This window comes from Pagrus major, chromosome 14 (genome assembly GCF_040436345.1).
Source record: "Pagrus major chromosome 14, Pma_NU_1.0".
NCBI classification, from domain to species: domain Eukaryota; kingdom Metazoa; phylum Chordata; class Actinopteri; order Spariformes; family Sparidae; genus Pagrus; species Pagrus major.
Genome location: NC_133228.1, coordinates 11789371 through 11807937, shown reverse-complemented (window position 1 = coordinate 11807937; position 18567 = coordinate 11789371). Strand labels below are relative to the sequence as shown.

The 18567-nt window shown below is 43.3% G+C and overlaps 1 protein-coding gene across 2 annotated transcripts; it reads right to left on the bottom strand.

Moving 5' to 3' along the window:
• Positions 1–344: 344 nt before the first annotated feature.
• Positions 345–18323, bottom strand: lrrn3b (leucine rich repeat neuronal 3b). 2 transcript variants are annotated; one of them, XM_073480701.1, is made up of 2 exons: positions 18234–18323; positions 345–3445 (listed from the first exon to the last, which is right to left on the bottom strand). In XM_073480701.1, exon 2 carries the CDS (start codon positions 3003–3005, stop codon positions 879–881), a length of 2127 nt encoding a protein of 708 aa, XP_073336802.1. In that variant the 5' UTR covers positions 3006–3445; positions 18234–18323; the 3' UTR covers positions 345–878. The 2 variants fall into 2 exon arrangements, with proteins under 2 accessions (XP_073336802.1, XP_073336803.1); XM_073480702.1 differs by having other exon boundaries at positions 345–3441.
• Between the last annotated feature and the right edge of the window lie 244 nt (positions 18324–18567).

Below are 18567 nucleotides of genomic sequence, written 5' to 3'. Positions count from 1 at the left end.
TGAGGAGACGACACATCAGTCACCTCGGTTTTAATCAACCTGTTATATTTGTTTTCAGTCCAATGCATTTGTTTCCCCGTCACCGATGCAATGAGAACTACACAGCATAAACAGCCATTTGGCAAATGTCCTCTCTTGATACTCATTTTGTCGCTGAATTTCATTAAGCTTAATGTGACGTTGTAATCAAAAGTTGTCTGCTCCTTGCCTTAATTTAAAACCCATTTAAACCATTCAGATACAGAGGATTTGTCATTACATGAACATAATAGAATATATAACAATATTTCCATGAAAAATCAAGAATCCATTTTTAAATAGAAAAAAGGGGTGGGGGGGGGGTATATTTCATCAAAAGGCTTACACCATAGTCACTGTTATTTGTCTACTCTACTAAATCTCCTTTCCCAATATAGACAGGTGTTATTACTGTATCTCTAACTCGTCTATGGAGGTTTTACAAAGCACAGACGGTATTGCTTGGGACCACACGGACAGTTCCACAACTCTGAACACATTTAACAGTCAATTACAAGAGAGTTGACCTTCATCATCATCTTCACCTTCTTTCCTCGGCCTGCATTCCCGTATGAATGGTACTGAAATATATCATTTAGCAGTAAATGCCCCTTCCTGGTTGATGTTAGCTCGGTTTGATGCAACAAAGCCACCACTTCAGCTGGGGTTGAAACTGGGAGAGCATGGAGTCTATTATAAACTGTTCCATCCCAGTCCGGTAATAGTTTTGCCAGTGTGTCTGAGCCGGGGGACCAGCAATGGGTAAGCCTTTGAAACAGTACTACAGATTCATCCACCCCTGCCCATGGCCTCGTCCATTCAGTGGAGTTGGTGTGTGGTGCTCTACAAAGCTGCGCTCCTTAAAAGGCATTGTCAGATACATTTATGACTGTGGCTTTCACTTCCACTCCGCTTGGCAGTCCCTTCCCTGTAACCCACAGATTTGTAAAGAAAGGAGAGTGCATACCGGTAGCTTCCACTGGTGTCAGCGAAGCTTTAGAGTCGCATTTCCTTATATCCCCATAAAGGTGGTGGTTCCTCAGAGACACATAAATAAGCAGGCACGCCACAGAAATCACAGCCAAGAGCACGCCAAAGACGGTGATTACTGCCGCGTCCCATTTTTCTGTGTCCTTGGCTGCCAGCTCTAATCCCTTAGTGGTGACATTGACACATTTGGTGTCATGGTTGTAGTGGATGCCGCGCACATCCACACAGACTTTGTAGTGAGTGGCGGGGCTGAGATGGGTGAGGTTGTAGACCTGGACATCAGAGGGTACCCTGGTGGTAAACGCAGTGGTGGGATGTTCAGTGCCTGACGCTGTGTACCACTTGATGTTTGGAGCCAGGGTGCCAGGGCCGGCCTTCCATGAAACCAGGATGGAGTTTGACTCCACTGATTTGATTCTGACATTCAGAGACCCATTTGCAGATTTGGGGAAATATCCATTCACCTCTACTGAAACAGATTTAAGATCAGCACCAACTAGATTATGCGCAACACAAGTGTAAAGACCAGCCTCATTTTCTGTGATATCATAGATGTCAAAAGTTCCCTCCGGGTGCATGTAGAACTTCTCAGACACGGTGTTAGGCAGGACCCTAGTCCCAGATGGGGTGACCCAGTAGATGTCCGGCTCCGGTTCAGCAAAGGCCCGACAATGGAGAGACACCGAGCACCCATTCTGTGCTTTAATATGCCCGGGCATGCTTTCGGGAGAGATGAGTGGCAGACAAATCTCCATCATCTCCCTGAAGTGCACCTGTCGGACATGCTGGCCCTCGTACTCGGGAGGCTCCACACAGAACAGAGAATCAGGCTCCATGAAGCGAATGTTGGTTTTGTTCATGTTCATCCAGCGGACTACACAGTCACAACGTATGGGGTTGCTATGCATGCTAACCTCTCGGAGATTAGGGAGGGACTCGACAGTAATCCTGTGGAGGGCACTGAGCGCATTGCCATTTAGCATTAGGGTTTCCAGGCGCGGTAGTTTGTAGAAAGCATTAGGATGGATATAGGAGAGTTTAGGGTTGTTGGTGGCTTCTATTTTTGTCAGCTCGGGGAGGTTATTGAGGGCAAAGCTGTCGATGGAAACTAGCTCTGGCATGCTATTAATCCCCAGTTCTTTCAGATGGAGCATATCCACAAAGTCCCCTCTCTGTATCCTTGAGATTGGGTTTTTATTTAGATCCAAAAACTTGAGATTCTTTGCATTTTTCAGTGCAGAATGAGGCACCTCAGGGAATGTGTTATCATAGAAAGAGATGCTCTCCAGATTATCAAGACCGGCCAGTGCGTCATCAGGAAGCTGAGACAGGTTCATTCTGGTGAGAACAAGACTGCGGAGGTTACTGAGAGGTTTGAAGTTCATATCATCGATAGAAAGAACAGGGTTCTCGCCGATCATCAGGATCTCCAGATTTGGCATGGGTTCGAACCAATCTCTTTTAATGACCTTCAGCTTGTTAGAGTTGAGGTGGAGCCGCACGAGGTTGCTGAGACCCTGGAAAGCCAACGGGGAAATGGAGGAGATGAGGTTGTGATTCATGTAGAGCTCCTGCAGGTTAGCCACCTCAGCGAGACATCGGTCAGGCAGCTCTCGTATCCAATTTTCCTCCATGTGAAGGGAGAGCAGCTGAGGAAGATTCCCCAGATGGACGTCACTGATGGAGGATAAGTTGTTTTGTGATAAATCAATCTCTGTGATGTTGGCCAGGTAATCCAAGGGTTCGTCAATCCTTGCAACATTGTTTGTTTGCAGTAATAGTACTTGTGTGCCCACTGGCAATTTCTCCGGCAGGCTAAAGAGTCCCAAGTCATTACAGTCAACTGTCTGTGCCTCCATGTACACCGAACTGGGAGAAAACCAGGGTCTAATCTCGCATACACAGAGCTTTGGGCAATCGGGCCTCTCCTCTGTAGCCACAACAAAAGAGGCCATGGCCAAGCCAACAAAGAGATCCACGAATGACACGTCCTTCATATTGGACCGATTCCCTCCAGTAAGAAATTGGTCCTTGTAGATTAAGTGGTCTGAGCTGTTAACTTCACAAATAATGAATCATTTGCTGCAGCTGCTGAGGCGATTGACTCAGCGCCCCCCCTGCCACAACCACCAACAACCGCAGCAGGGCTCCCGAGGGTTTTTTTGTCTTGCTGTGTAGATGCCCTTGGATGTAATGACCAATCACTCAATGCTGCCTGCTGGTGTCAGGGTTCAGGGCCGAGGCTGCAGTCAGGCAGACTCGAGAAGGCAGGAGTGGGGAAAAAGGAAAAAATGGATGGAGTGATATTAAACCTCAAAGGACTTGTGTTGGGCACATTTATAGGTATCCATGAAAAATCTGCTCTTTAAAAATGGATGTCCTCATTCATTGATGGTCGTTACAAGCTTCCAGAGTCCAGGGCCCAGTCCATTCCTACCTGTGTAAGACAAACAAGACAGAGAGAGGATTGGTATGAGTATTACATGATCAGGGAATGAGAGAAGGATTTGGTCATATTGACATTTGTTATAGGCACACTGATGCATGTTGACATTTATACACGCTCCCTTCAAGACATAGAACCGTGGATTTACATCTGTTTGACCTTCTAGACTTCATTCGGGGGACTTACCGATGTGCCCCCCCCCCCACGTTATGGCATTCAATCCTGATGTTGGCAGCGCGAGTCTATTATTGGTCAAAGAGGAAGGCTTTATTAAGATTCTTAAATGGCAGACATGCTAAGGCTTAAGCATTAGCCTTTAGGCCAAGAGCTGCTTAAAGGAATATGTCAGTCACTATGGCAACACGTAAACGGGCAGCCAATGACGCACACCTTATTGAGACACAGTAAGGCTGTACATGCAAACTACGCATTTGACACAGATGTGGTTCACACCTGTTTGTTTGAATATGCAGTAACCAACAGCCAGGGGAGATGGAAGTGCAATTTAATGTGTTGACATAATTAATCTGTGTGCAATCAACAAATCTGCACGCTAATAGGATTTAATATTTTTGGAAAATGACCAGTAATGCAGTTCAGCAGTGGCCACACATTGCAAACAGCAATGTTGAGGTGTTTACACACACACACAGGAACACACACACACACATACACACCCACACAGGCCTGAAGGGAAAACATACGTAATTATGATTCTGTGCGATCAGACACGCATGTTTACCAATAACAATAATGAAATCTCAAAAACAGATTAACACAGGTCTTATCTGTGGATTTTGCTAAATGACGTTTCCCATCCCCGCTCTCTATATTAAAGAACAATCAGTAGTTTACTCTCGAATGAGCAGAGAGTAAACACAATGAAACATCAGCGTTTTGCGTCATCACTCACAGGTATGTGAGTACATAGAACATAGTACATTGAAACCGGTAAGTGCAGAAATTAATAAGATAGTTAGCAGAAACTGGTGAATGTCTATTGTGGGAATTTTTGAGGCTGCTATATTAGTTTGTACATTTCCCACTTAGAATTTAGAGGGTTGAGGTTAAAAATACTGCCCTATATAGTAAATATGGAAAGATTTTGTACACGACCCTTGTCTGAATGGAGTGAAGGCTCAGGGCTATAACAAATTTTACTTGGCTTTGATATATACAGAATAGTGTTGCAGCGATATATACATTTTATGAAATTATAATAAAGTGTTTGTTCAACTAAGAAACCTCTTCATCTGTTTTCATTCCATTAAGGGTCACTGATAACAATAATTATAATAATTGTGTAATACCATCTCAACCGTTGCAACCCTAATACAGAACAAAACTGTGTATTACATTATGTAGTTATGCTTATACATAGTGTTTTTGGGACACTGCAAGTAGGTTTGCAGCAATATATAAGTTTTAAGGTATATAATGGTACAAAAACTAAAGGTAATGATACCATGTACATGTACCAAGGTATTGAATTCTACTGTACTAGTGTTATTATAAATGTATATATTCTGAGTTTATAATAAGTCTCATGTCTGTCAGGACCAAGGGCGGTCTTTAACATATGCAATTTAGGCAATGTAATAGGGGGATTAGTATGAAGTCAGATTACATAATTACAGTGGGGAGCAAAAAGTGTAACGCGCTTGACAGGGGCACAGCCTGTGTTACTCCACAGCCCAACATGCAAAAATACTAATCATAAAACACACAACAAGGTTCACCATTCACATATGCATCACATCCACAACTCCAACACCGTGTCAATCTATTGACATAGTTTCATGTGTTCCTCTTAATTTCTTGTTGAAAGCTATTTTCAGAATATTTTAACACAATGTGGTTTTAAAAAGTGGTTTTAAACAAACATTACAGAATCGAGACCGTGAGCAGATTTTGTCCTTTGATTATCTGTCATTTACAGTGTAGCAGAGCTTCTTTTGGTTCTCACAGGAACAAATATTGATTAAATTGTCTGTAAATATCTTCATACAAGAGAAAAATAACACACTGCAGAGGGCAAATAGAACTGTGATACATCCTCTTCCATCAAGTCTTTTTCTATGTGGAGTCCCTTTTACCATCATATTATCCGGTCTCCATCGTCTGAACCTCCACAGCTGAAGTGTACCATGTAATTTGTCGTATGTAACCGCCTCTTACCGAACAGATGGGTTCGATGGTGCTTGTGATATTTCTGGCCTATAAGAGCGCGCACCACATCATGGGAAAAGTCAAGAGAGACAGGGGATGAAATGGAAAGAATCAAGGGAAGAAGTGTGACGGCAGCTGGGAAGTGAGAACAAGGAAGGAAAGAAATGGGTTCATTTCATCACCCGTGCTGTTTCCACCTCAGTGGCCACAGGGGAGATGTGGGGGGAAAAAATAGAATAATATAAATAAATATATATATAAAGACAAAACTTCTGAAGGCAGAAGAAACACTGCAGTTTGCCCCGCTGGCAAGGCGAAACCAAGCCAAGGGTTCATTCCTCAACCTCTGCTCCAGCACTGGCTGGAGCCTGGTGTGGAGGGGGAGGAGGGACGAGGGAGGGCAGACACTGAGCTGAGGATGGAGACCGAGAGAGAGGAGGGGGGTATTATTTTTCAAAAGCACCTGGCACTTTAATAAGCTGCAACATCCAGAGCATTCTGATAAACAGGGCTTAGCCTCTCTCCCTCAGCACTGGCTCTTCATTGTGGGCTGATCTGTGCCCTGGAAACACAGGCTGGAGTCTGTGATCCAGCCTACAGCGCCTGGGTCTCACCTCTGCTTGCTCTGGCTTTTTGTCTCTCTGGTAATCACAATCACGAGCAGTGTAATGTGGTCAGGTTACTGTTGTAACTGTTATTTGTCTGACCAATGATGTTAATTGTAGAATTTTTAGGCCATTTTGTGATTGATATTTTCTGTAAGAACTCAAAAATTAAGTTGTAGGAATTGGAAATCTTTTTGTAGAATAAGACAAAGAGTTTAAATCAGGTATTACTTTACTGCGGAGGACATTACTGTTAGAAAGGAAGGATTGAAAGAAGCAGATTGAGAAACAGGATGTCTTTTGTTTAATGTTAATGTCTGGTGTCCCACATTGGCGAAAAATCTAGGATGGGATTAGGAGGGCTTTACCGGACAATTTGCAAGATGTTGTGGACAGCAAACACAACATATTTCCCTGCTAATTAGTGAGGATCAAATGATGTTATGATAAGCCAACACTTGGTTCATGAAAATCTTGATTTTAGGCCCGGTTGTGGCCGTTACTGTGTGTATTGTTCTTTAAAATGCCAACACTTTGACTGTGGCAGCAGAATTATAGTTGCAGTGAAGGGGCAGATTGATTGATTGTTTGCCTATAAAATGAAAGTCAGGATCCTCATCTAGATTTCCCAGACCCAAACCTGAAACATATTGTTTGTTTTGTCCAAGACCCAAAGATTATCTAAAAAACAGGAAATGTTCACATTTGAGACGCTGCAACACGGCAAATTTTTATCTTGAAGGTGCAATATGTAGGAATTTTACTTCAAAACATTAAACAAAAATAGCAACAATTACAAAAACACTTCCCCTGTGCTCCGAGCCTCCAGTCAGAATTGAGGCCAGCTTATAATAATAATAATAATAATAATAATAATAATATATAATAATATAATAATAATCCTTATAGTGTTATTTTATATTTATTTATTTATATGTATACTTATTTTACTGTATATGTGTGTAACAGTGCTGTGTGTGACACGGAGCTTCAATTTCCCTGAGGGAACCTCCCAAAAGAATTAATAAAGCTAAGTTAGCTAACTAGCTAACTGCAGCTACAGTTATAAGCAGTTAGTATTGACTAAAGTGATATGCTGCCCCCTATTTGTTGAATTTGACAGGTGGCCAATTCCTACACATTGCACCTTTAAAGAAATTACTTCAATTTGATTAAGTACATTTTTATAAATTGTTGCAGACAATATTTCTAATGATTAACTGATCACTCCAGCTCTAGCTGTTATGAAATTAAATTATTTAACCATTTCTAACCATTCAAAATTCAATATGGGATCAAAAGTTGTATAAAGCCTGTTGTGGCTCATAAAGCCTGATAAATTGCCTCATGTGATGTCTTGTGTCACCATCCGTTGGGGCTGTTTTGTTTGAAAAATAATCAAGAAAGAAGCAGAGAACCAGACCTCTGTAGTCCACTCTGCTATCTCTGCTTGAGGCTAACGGCTCAAGGTTATAATAGCTGCTACTAGCATAACACACCTGAATCAATTTGCATCGTGGATAATGTAGGCACCAGGTTTTGACAAGGAAGGAGAGTGTGTGGAATAAAGAAAAGCTATAACTTTCTGCTGCATCGATTCTGATCTTTATTTTTCAAACTTTTCATGTTATAGGAGCTTGAGGCTGAATCTGTGGAGTACTTTGGCATACAATATCTTATTGCACACTGCGTTAAAACTTTGCTAAGTAGACCCATTACATTGTTTAAAATGTTCTCTTCAGAATAATGATCTACTTAAATAATACAATATTGAATGAATATCAGAAGGACTCACTTTTCTTTATGCATTTATCTTGCATTGAATCCAACGTGGTTCTTTAATGGAATCTTACTCATGTTAAGGGCAGATTTACCTCGAAGCGCTTACTTTGACATCCAGCCTATGCATTTAAAACAGAGATTTAGTTTCAAATTATTCGCAGTAATGCTACTTCCAAATGTATGTCTCTGAAGCAACACCAGATTAAACATCACACGCCTTTCATTGTCACAGAAATCCAAACCTTTTACGTGTTGTAGACAAATGTATGCAAATGAGGTTTGATTTAAAGTCGCCTGGATGTCGGCTGGGGTCCCAGCGAAGGGCTGTTGATGGGAAACATTTGTGCGAAGAAGCTGACTGAATAGGAGGTGACATCTTGTGTGGCAATGTGTCTGATGCGGCAAACGCACTGAGTCTTTGGGAGCGCTCGCCGTCTAAGCAGAGCAGTGTTGAGTCAATGATTTAGTTACATAATAAAACAGTTTGGAGTAAAGACAATCAAGGCTGGATGGCTGACTGTGTAACAAAACCAATGAAATGTTTTGACAATGCGTGCTTTCAGATTATCTGCATGTAAATGAAAAGTGGAACATCCGCGGAGCTTTTTTATTCTTAATCAAGATGTGTGTGAGAAGCTTTCAACGACACAGCCCCCATTAAGAATGCACAAATACAAATAATGCACTTCAATGCACTTTGTTATAAAGTCGAAATACTGTACCGAACTGCATCATCTTAAGTGAACAATCCTAATCGTCCACAGGCAGTTGAACAGGTAAATTGGTATTGTGCGACTGCATTATGTGAAGCCTAGTGAAGTCTATATTCTTGGAGGCCTTGCACCGTGACTGCTGTGACTACGGAGTCCACAGCGCTTGCACTAACCTATTAGTAAAAGGGCCAGTCGAGCTACCCAGCCGCAGCCCCCCACACACCCACTGCTACGATGTAGAGCTAATTTCCCACAATCCGCTGCTCAGTCGCCGGTAATTGAGGTGGAAGGGAAAAGGGAGAGGGGAGATCTGGAGGACAAAATGACTTGCCAGGGGAGGAACTTGTCGTAGTATCAGAAGTGGTGTATTAACCTCTGGCGACCCTGAAATGCTGTCGTTGCAGGAAATATTGACCATGAAGCAGAAGAATTAGCCAAAACGCTGTTAAAGGTGGATGAAAACAAGGACTTCCAAGATTAAAGATTGTTGTGGTGTATTAAGTGGCAATAACTTGGCTACGCAACTGTTGGACCAAGAGAAATGCGGTTAATATGGCTGCGGCAAATAGAATTCAAAGACGGATGCTTGTAATCTGCGCCTGGAAAAGCCTCTGGAAATCTTGAGCGGAGAGATACATAATCAACAGCCAGTAATTTAACCCAGAGAGCTCGAAATGGGATCTCTTGCAACCTAATGTCTGACTGCACTAACGCATTACGCCTCAGCTTTGACATTTGCTCGAGGAGCCAATGGAAGCCTTTTATAGGTCAGGCTAAGGTGTTCACTCATGGAGCTAACACGAGTTCCCAGGTGTCAGAGGAAGGCGGGGGGGCAATCATTCAAGCCATGGTCTCCAAAGCACCTCCATTACAGTAGGAGGCTGACAGACTAGCCCATGGGCTTTTCACTTGCACTAGTGTTAATCCTGACTGTGAACATTACAGCAAACAAGCTCCTGCTATCTAGTTTGTTTCAGGACTGCCTTTACTGTGTGAAATACATCAGTTACTCGCCGACAGCTAATTTGTAGGCTAGTTGGCGACCACAGAACGCTAAGGACAACACTGAAATACAATTAACTTATATGTTTATATGAAGAATTTACTAGCATACATCTATTTACACGTCCAGCAGGAACTAAGGAACAATTGAATTCTTGTGTTGAGGTCATGTGTCTGGCCACCAAGTGCGATATTTCCTTTCTTTAAGCTCTGGATTGGTCTCCACCAGGGTTAGGGTTACAATACCATGCTATATGCTATTTTCAACAGCTAGTTGCTATCTTTGTCTATCTGCTATTTGAGAGATTCAGAGTCAGAAACAGCTGTCTGCAACAGCTAAAAACAATGCTATGAGCTAAAAGACAATACAAAGCAAAGAACTGAGGGGAGTTAATAGTCAGGTGATTATTACTATAGCCTGATCAATACTTGATTTTTGAGGCTGATACTGACAGCTATATTTGTGGGTTTAAAATTGATTTTGTACGTCAACATATAACATGAACAAGGGCTGGGCGGTATGGCCTTAAAATAATAACGCAGTATTTTTAGGCTGTATTGCGATACACAATAAATATATCGCAATATTTTGATATGTCCTCAAAAGCACTTCATAAATGTTAGGACTGGGCAACAAAATCAAATACCACAATATTTTTGACCAATTACCTTGATACATCATAAGTTTTCTGATAAATAATAATCAGTAATGTGAGTATAATGACTAATTGGGAAAAGACAAATATTAGAACAAGTCGAACAGTCTGGTAAGTTCAGAAAATGACATCACTTTACTGTAATGCAGCCTTTAAAATGCCTTATGCCATATCATGATACAACGACATCCAAAATCTCAAACGGTGTATAGTCTCATGTCACCATAACAATTTCTATCATATATATTGCCGAGCCCTAACATGAGCAAACAATCTTGATACTGATGGCTTTTTTTTGTGTGTGTGTGACTGAGATGCACATCAAGTAGACATTTTACAGTTAAAAATATCAACTCGTCTTTGCTCTCTGGTGAACAAACACAATGCACCAACCAACTTTGAGTCACTGTTTCTATATTATGTCAAACCTATTCTCACAACTTAACTACAAATTCTTGTTACTTATCAGCCAACATTTACATAATGATACAGTAATCCGTATCAGTAAGATAACATCTGCTACTATAGTACCAATCACAATGTTTGTCGACTATAACTTCCACATAGAAAACCCCTGCATCACACAATAGCGTAGAAACAATTTAATTATCTTTTTTAATTAAGTTATTTCAAAGTGTACGGATGGCCTTCATGAAAAATTATTCTTTCATATCTCATTAATGACAACACTTTTATCAAAGGCGCTAGCAAGGCAACACAGTTAATGAAGAAACGTGAGCAAAAATCCCAGATAGGTCCGCCATTGAGTTTTACTATATACTGCATCTGTAAACGTTACAGTTACGGCTAAAAATGACAAAAGAAATAAATACATGATTTCACATACAGTACCTCAGCAATGCAAATCAACCACAAGTTGTCGAGCCAGAAGTGACTCTTGCGTCACGTTTATTTGGACTATACCAGCCTGGCCGCTTAGTTAGCTACCTCTTCATATTACAAGTTCATAAGTTATTTGATCCATTGCTAATATAGAAAATACTGATTATAATCACTTTAAGAAATATATCTGTATTTCAATCTGGCATTTTTCATTCATGGAAGTGTTGCACCATCACCATTAAAAGTTGGAAGCTCCTGTCACTACTAATAATCTGTATATTTATTGACATTTTCCAACTGAGAAGCCGTTCAGGGATGTCATTGCATCACCATTATAAACTGGTATGTCTCCAGTCCTCATTAGGCACTGATTCCACTCTTAATTAGTGTGACATTTGACTGAATAACTTGGAATCTGTCCTCATTAAAATGCTGCGTGTTGAGGTTACTCGTGTTGCCAGGTAAAAAACTCACATAACTGACTTTTTGTTCAATACTAATTACACACAGGCACATTTTTTCTTTGTTGTGAGGATTTTATGGCTTTGCCTAAAATGTGATATTAGGAGATAATTTGCTCTCATGTGGAAATGGCGCCAAGCTCATCATGATATACCCAAACTGGGATGATGCTACATTTTAAGAGGTTCAGCCGCTGTCAAGGTGAAAAGCTTTTCCATCCAGATCTTGGCAACACCTCATACTTACTATCCCACCGGGCCGCCTCCATTATGCTAACACTGTGGCTGGTGCGGACAGTAATGGCACAAATACAGTTTGATTAGAGACCAGTGAGATATGACCACTTTAAATTAATGAGTGTGCACAGTAGGGGCAGAAAGCATCGGTCCTGGTGGCTCTGCGGTGCTAATTCAGGCAAGCCTGACTCAGGTCGGCCGGGCAGCCAAACAGCCTGGCAGAACTGTTTGTTTTATGCTGTTTATTGAAATGAGTTATAAATCCTCCCCGTCGCCTCGCAGGGCTCGGATGCGCTTTAGCGGAGCGGGGGCGCGTAAAAGACGATTGCTTTGCCGCAGGTCGGTTGCTCGTCGATGCCCTGCCTTTGTTGCGACAGGTTGACCTACAGTTCATGCAAAAATAAGATCATTCATTCTACAAAACACAAGTTCTGTGTGGCTTATGGCTGGCGTGAAACAGAATGAGATCTGAGCTGTGGAATAAAAGCTAGATGTAGGTTTTTGTGGGAGCATATTGGCCCTCAGGGAGATGATTATGAGGCCTGCACTGTTTAAGTAGTAACAAGGCAGTATCGCATCTGCTGAAAGGTAGACATTACACTCGCTGTGGTAAAACTGGGTGGAAGACATAAAGGTCAGACGTAAGTGGAAAGTAGGGCGCAGCCGAATTGCCTCCTCTTTCAGGAGAATAGCCCATGTATTGTAGAAATGGTTCGCTGGGAATTTTGATCCACTGGTAATAAGCCTCGCAAGGCTTTCTTCTTGAAGTCACCCCCTCTCTCCCTCTCTCCCCCTCTCAGGCTCTTTCTTCTCTCTCCCTCCTCGTTCTCTCATGCGCTTTTTCTTACGATACTGCAAGCCCCACATCTCTCTTTATAAACCTTGTCCTTTTCATTTCACATTTGTCTCCGCTTTTCAAACCCTTACAGCCAACGTTTCTTCTCATGTTCGCCATTTACATCACGATCCATCCAAGTGACGGACTATAGAGGAACTAGGCATTTAATTTAGTCTCACTGCATGTTCAGGTTCCTATCTTTCTCTCCGGGCATCCTACTGTCTCACTGCTCGTTTGCTGTCGGCCTAATTGCCTTCTCAATACTTGTCACCCCCACTGTGCCAAATCTAGCCTATCTGCATACCGTCTGACTGCCTCTCTCAGTAGCAGCTATTTCCTAATTACCAATGTCCATGTCTGTGAGGGTTTCTTTTGGCCTGTGCAGCTTGACGTTTTTGTGGTAACCCCTCCAGGATGTGGACTAGTCCTGTTCAGGTGGCAGAGCGGCTGCCATGGCCAACTACCTTCCACCCAGTACAATAAATTGTACATGTTCTTTTTTTTCACTCCATCATCTTTATCTGCCTGATTTATGCCGGAGTTTGCACGTCTGGCTTCACTTCTAAATATAAATGCTATAAATCTGTTTACAATCACAATAATGCCAAATAATACGTGTCTGGCCTGTTGTTGCTGTTTAAACAAATCCACGTATCTCCATGATCTAGACTTTTATTTTTAATATTCCTTTATGACTCAAAATATACATAAAAACATTTTAAAAAACTAACTGTCTAGAAGCTAAAAATAGCATTTTTTAAACCGAGATTCTCTGCGATTGCAACACATTTCCTTCCCATGCACTGTAGACTTGTTTTTTGTCTCCAGGGTAACCTGTTTGTATCCAGTTCATTCTAAACTCATTTTTATTTGGCTGTTTCGTCTCTGTTTGACGTACACCATGTCTTGTGAGGTCTATGCCAGGACCCTGAGGGGCTGAGGCGGCTTGTGAATGTTGAAACAATCGAAATTTAAATGACAAATTTAAGCTCATGAAAAGCTGACACTATATAAAATGACAAAATTACATTTTTTGTAGAAGGTGTTCCTCTTTCTGAGCTTGATTGCCGTGTATAATGTCACAACAAGGACAATTAAGTGGGTGACGCTTTGCGTGGACACTGGACCCTCTGGGTAAGCCCCTAGGTGGATGGGGGCCTCCGGAGGGCTTCACTGTCCCTCCCTCTGCCCTTCACCCCATTGATTTACTATTACACTTCCTCTAAGGTAAGAGAGAGTCCATTAAAGGGAGCCTTCTATGCGGTGCGTATGCATAATGAAGCTTCCTGCATGTAAGTGTGTGCGTGCGGGAGCGGATGGAAACCATGAATGGTCATGAATCAGCGGTGAGTCGGCTGTTAATGTAAAATCAATGTTCCAAATTAACCACAGGACCCTCGTCTCTGATTTTTAAGCCCATTTCTGGTGAAGACATGCCCTTGGGCCGAGTGAGGGAGAACACACATGCTGCACTATTGAACGCTGGAGCACGCCCACCTGCACTCATGCACAGACACACACACAGGAGACAGAAATGCACAGAAAGATGCATGCATTCGCAGACACCAGCATGCACACACAACTTGGCCGACAGCGTCCTCGCAGAGCGCATAAAAAAACAAACCGAGCTCATTCGCATAATGCATGCATAACGCACCACGCAGTGAAAGAGCACAGCTAGGTCCCCTTGTCTAATTCACATCGTGCTGCATCTATTAAAATTAAGCCAAGGTATCCAGCTTAAGGCTGCCGCTGATAAGGTCAAAGGCGTAGCGAACATTCCAACACTCATTTCTCCGGCAACATAATCGCACTCACTCTTGACAAAAATCTGCATAATGTTTCATGTATAGCTGGTAGCCAGAATGAGAGAGGGAGGTGTGAGGAGGAGGTGGGGGACGGAGCCAGCGGCATATCCCTCAAAGTCAGAGCCAAATTGAATCTGCAGGTGCAAATGTGGCATGTGTGCTGCCTCTGAGATGCGCAGCTATCTATATTTATATGAATAATATATGGCTGGTCAAGGGGCCACAAGCCTGCAGGGAATAAGTTCCTACGGCAGACGGAATCAATCATTATATGCCACTGAAATGCATTTATCGCTGGCTCGGACCTCTTTATTATGATTTCATGGGGTTTTATATGGGCTTTCTCTTTCTGTTTTCATCCTCAGCTTCTCCTCCTCAGCTGAAACAGATGAAAGATAAGGCGCTTGATGGCTTTGTGTCCATTCAAAGGTTTAGCAGCACAACGAGACAGTAATTGCTCTGTGTATGTGCATATTTCCATACACGTGTGTGTATATGCAGGCCAGCTTCATCCATCCATGAGCGCTCCTCGTGCTTGCTCTCGTGATACAACATCCACCAAGCTTTTCATTAGTGCACTGAGGGCCTATACGTATCAATCTGGGTGCAGAACAGATGGACGGCACAGCAGTAGCCCTTAGATGTCCTCCTTCTTCTCCGCTCATGTTTGAAAACTGCAATATGGGCATATGTCCCTATCATGTCGAGCTCTGATATGAATCTGCAGAATAGCAGACTAATTAGTGCTTAATAGCTTTGATTTTTTTTTTATATATCATCAGCATCGGTCTACCTGACATTTATCTAATATACACGATCATGTTTTAGTACCTCTTTTGTTAAAGTGGTGTGGATCCAGCACACTCTAAAAACATGTGCTAGCTAAATAACAAAAATGCTAATGTAAGAGTAAATGTCATTGGATACAAAGCAAGCGCCGCATCCCCGTTCTGACCTTTTGATACGGACTGAAAACACCAAAATGTCATGGATGCTGCCATCAAACCACGTTTTGATCCTTTTGTTTCCTGTCTCTCTTTGTGTCTTTTATATATTTCAGCACTTCCCCCATCCACCAGATCCAAGACCAAACATGCACATCACTCCCTGTTCACTGTTCCCTTTGCCCTCTGCCTGTGCTTATTCCATTTTAATGGGTGCCTGTGTTTGTTTGGGAACACGATGCTATCAGAGAGCCTATGCTTGGCTGCACAAGCTGATCCCCTGCAGCCGTCTTGTGAATATGTTTACATGCATTTCACTCAGGAGCCCCCGTCCCCCCACGACAGATCCCTGGGCATCTTGTTACCGCCATTATGGGGGGGGGGGAATCTTGAGATTAATGCGATTTTGATGCCGCTTTAATAGTATCAACTCCACTTTGACTCTGAACCAGTTGCAGCGTTTCGGCACCCACACATCCTCTCACCTCGCGGGAACCTGCTGCCCTCCGCCTATAGAGAGAAATTAATATGGAACACCTACAGCGCCTATCATGCTCTCCAAGCCTCCACAAGGCCACTGCAGGCACAATACCTTTCTGCCTCTCCCCCACCCCCACCCGCTGCACTGCTTCTCACTATTTCACACGCGGATCGATAGGCAATTCGCAAAGCCACTCGGTTTAAGCGTATGACTTAGTATGGACATGTAATATTGATCTGTTTTGAACAAATGTGCCCAAATTAATAAGGTGACCCATTACCGCTTTTGCTTTACTGGTTTCGCCAGCGTTGGGGGGGAGCGGCTGCAACGTGGCTGTAACACTACGATGCGAGCACAAGCTTTAAGGGGCACTATGTGGTTTTAACACTATTATTTTTCAGTAACTGAATAAACAAGCTGTTCTCAGATGAAAATAAGGTCCCCAGAACACTGTTGAAAGCTAGAAAGGTGGCAGGGTCCGCCACATATAAACAAAGTAAAACAGTATGACATTTTTTCGTGTGTGTGTGTCTTTGTTTATTCAGTTCATTTAGTCACTTATGCTTTTCTGTTTTTTACCAGTGTGGGGGAGCGACTGTAACGTGGCTGTAATGTTATGATGCAAGCACAAGCTTAAAGGGGCACTATGTAGTTTTGAGGCTGGAGAGGTGGCAGGGTCCGCCAAATGTAAAAATAGTATGAAATTGAGTTGTTGTCTTTTATTTGTGTGTGTTTGTTGATTCAGTTGATTCAGTCATGACAACAAAGAGTTTGTTTATGTCTAGGCATAAAAGAAGACCATCACTCAATGAAGATCGTTCTCTTCTTCCCCAAAACCACACAGTGCTCATTTAATAGCCACATTTTGGGAGGAAAAGCCTTTACAAATATTTGCTCTCATGAATCGACGGTGGCTGAGTACGATAACGTAAGCGAACGGCCTCGGCTCGATCGGCAGGAAGTCAAATCATTCTGGAACAATGCGTGGTGTGTGGGCCGAGGTTTTTCTCAGCGTGCCGCCGCGTCTGATGTGAGGGCACCGTGGCTCCTCATGTGGCATTTGACCGTGTGTTTCAAAGCGAGCAGCTGCTTTGGGGTGAGTCATTCGCACTGTGGAGGCCAAAATCTATTGTATCCATCACCGGGAACAAGCAGCAGCAACACATACAAACACACACACACACACACATGCACAGAGAAGATTACAGCAGTCACATTGAGCAGCCCCCTTGGTGAAAATCCCATTTGTCATCATCGGCCATTATCTGTTTATCTGCCTTTGAAACATTCATGAGTAACACATCTGCTGCTGGATGACATACATTTTGGACAGAGGAGAGGGTGTGAGATAAAATGGGAGGGAGGGGGAGAGAGAGAGAGGGTAGAGAGACGCCCCAATGCAGTTAAGGGATTAGTGAATACCTTCCCTCTCCCCCACTCTCCCTCTTTCTCCATCTCCCCCTCTCTCTCTCTTGCCAGCCTGATCCCTGGATGTGTGGGTGTGCGGGCACAAGCAGGTGAAGTGGTGACGGTGAATGCGCTCCAGGATGACTCTCAGTGGCGGTGTTAATTCCGCAAAAGCCCCTGGATGCAACGGTGGAAGCAAGTGTGTGCGTGGGGTGGGTGGGGGGATGTCCGGGTAGCGTGTAACACACTTTCGTGGCGTGTGTCGGTAACGACTTCTGTGTTTGCAACAGGAAGGTTTAGAGGAGAGGGTGAAGAGGAGGAGGAGGAGGTGGAGTGGGGGGTTGGGGGGGTCGGCCACCATTCTGTGGATTTCTTCGAGACGTGTCTGGTGTGCGCTCACTAAGCAGGACCCGGGGACATGAGACTGCCAGTCCATCACTCCACACACACACTTGCACACACACACACACACACACACTTGGATTTCCTTAACTAATTTGGCTCTCAGCCCTACACTGAGTCCATCGTGAATCCGGTGCGGCTGAGGCGCATCCTGCATAGTTGCGCAAAAGCGCATCTCCGCGTCAAAAGAGGGTTCGAGGCCATTGATAAGCACAATTATCCTGCTACATGTTCACTAATTCTTGCAAACACTTCAACGAAACGACGCGTCTTTTTTGAATTCCAAGGCGACACATTTGGTAAAACATCCCCGATTCCCTGAATTCAGGCGTTTTTCTTCCATTAACTTGGACAATGCGCTGCGCAGACGCGACCGCGCGGTCTGTGTGAAATGACAGAAATACATTTGAGGAGTAAGCAGAGTAACTTACCCGATTTCACCATCATAGCCTCTCGAAGCAGCCGTATGTGTTTTCTGTATTCCCATCAAGTGCGCCGCTCCAATGACGAGGGAGCCCCTGCGCGCAACATAAAGCCAGTCAACAATGTGTGGTCTTCTTATTTTCACGCAGCTGATGAGAAATCAGTCCGAGCCTCTGTTCCACACGGCGAACCAAAAAAAAGAAAAGAAAAAAAAAGAAGCGAAGTCCAAAAGCAGGTTGGAGAGAGTCTGGAGAAGAGATTCATGTGTTCCCTGTGCCCTTCCCTTCCCGTCTTCACAGCGGCTGTTGAGGGCGCATCTCTCCCCCTCGATCAAGTGTCAGG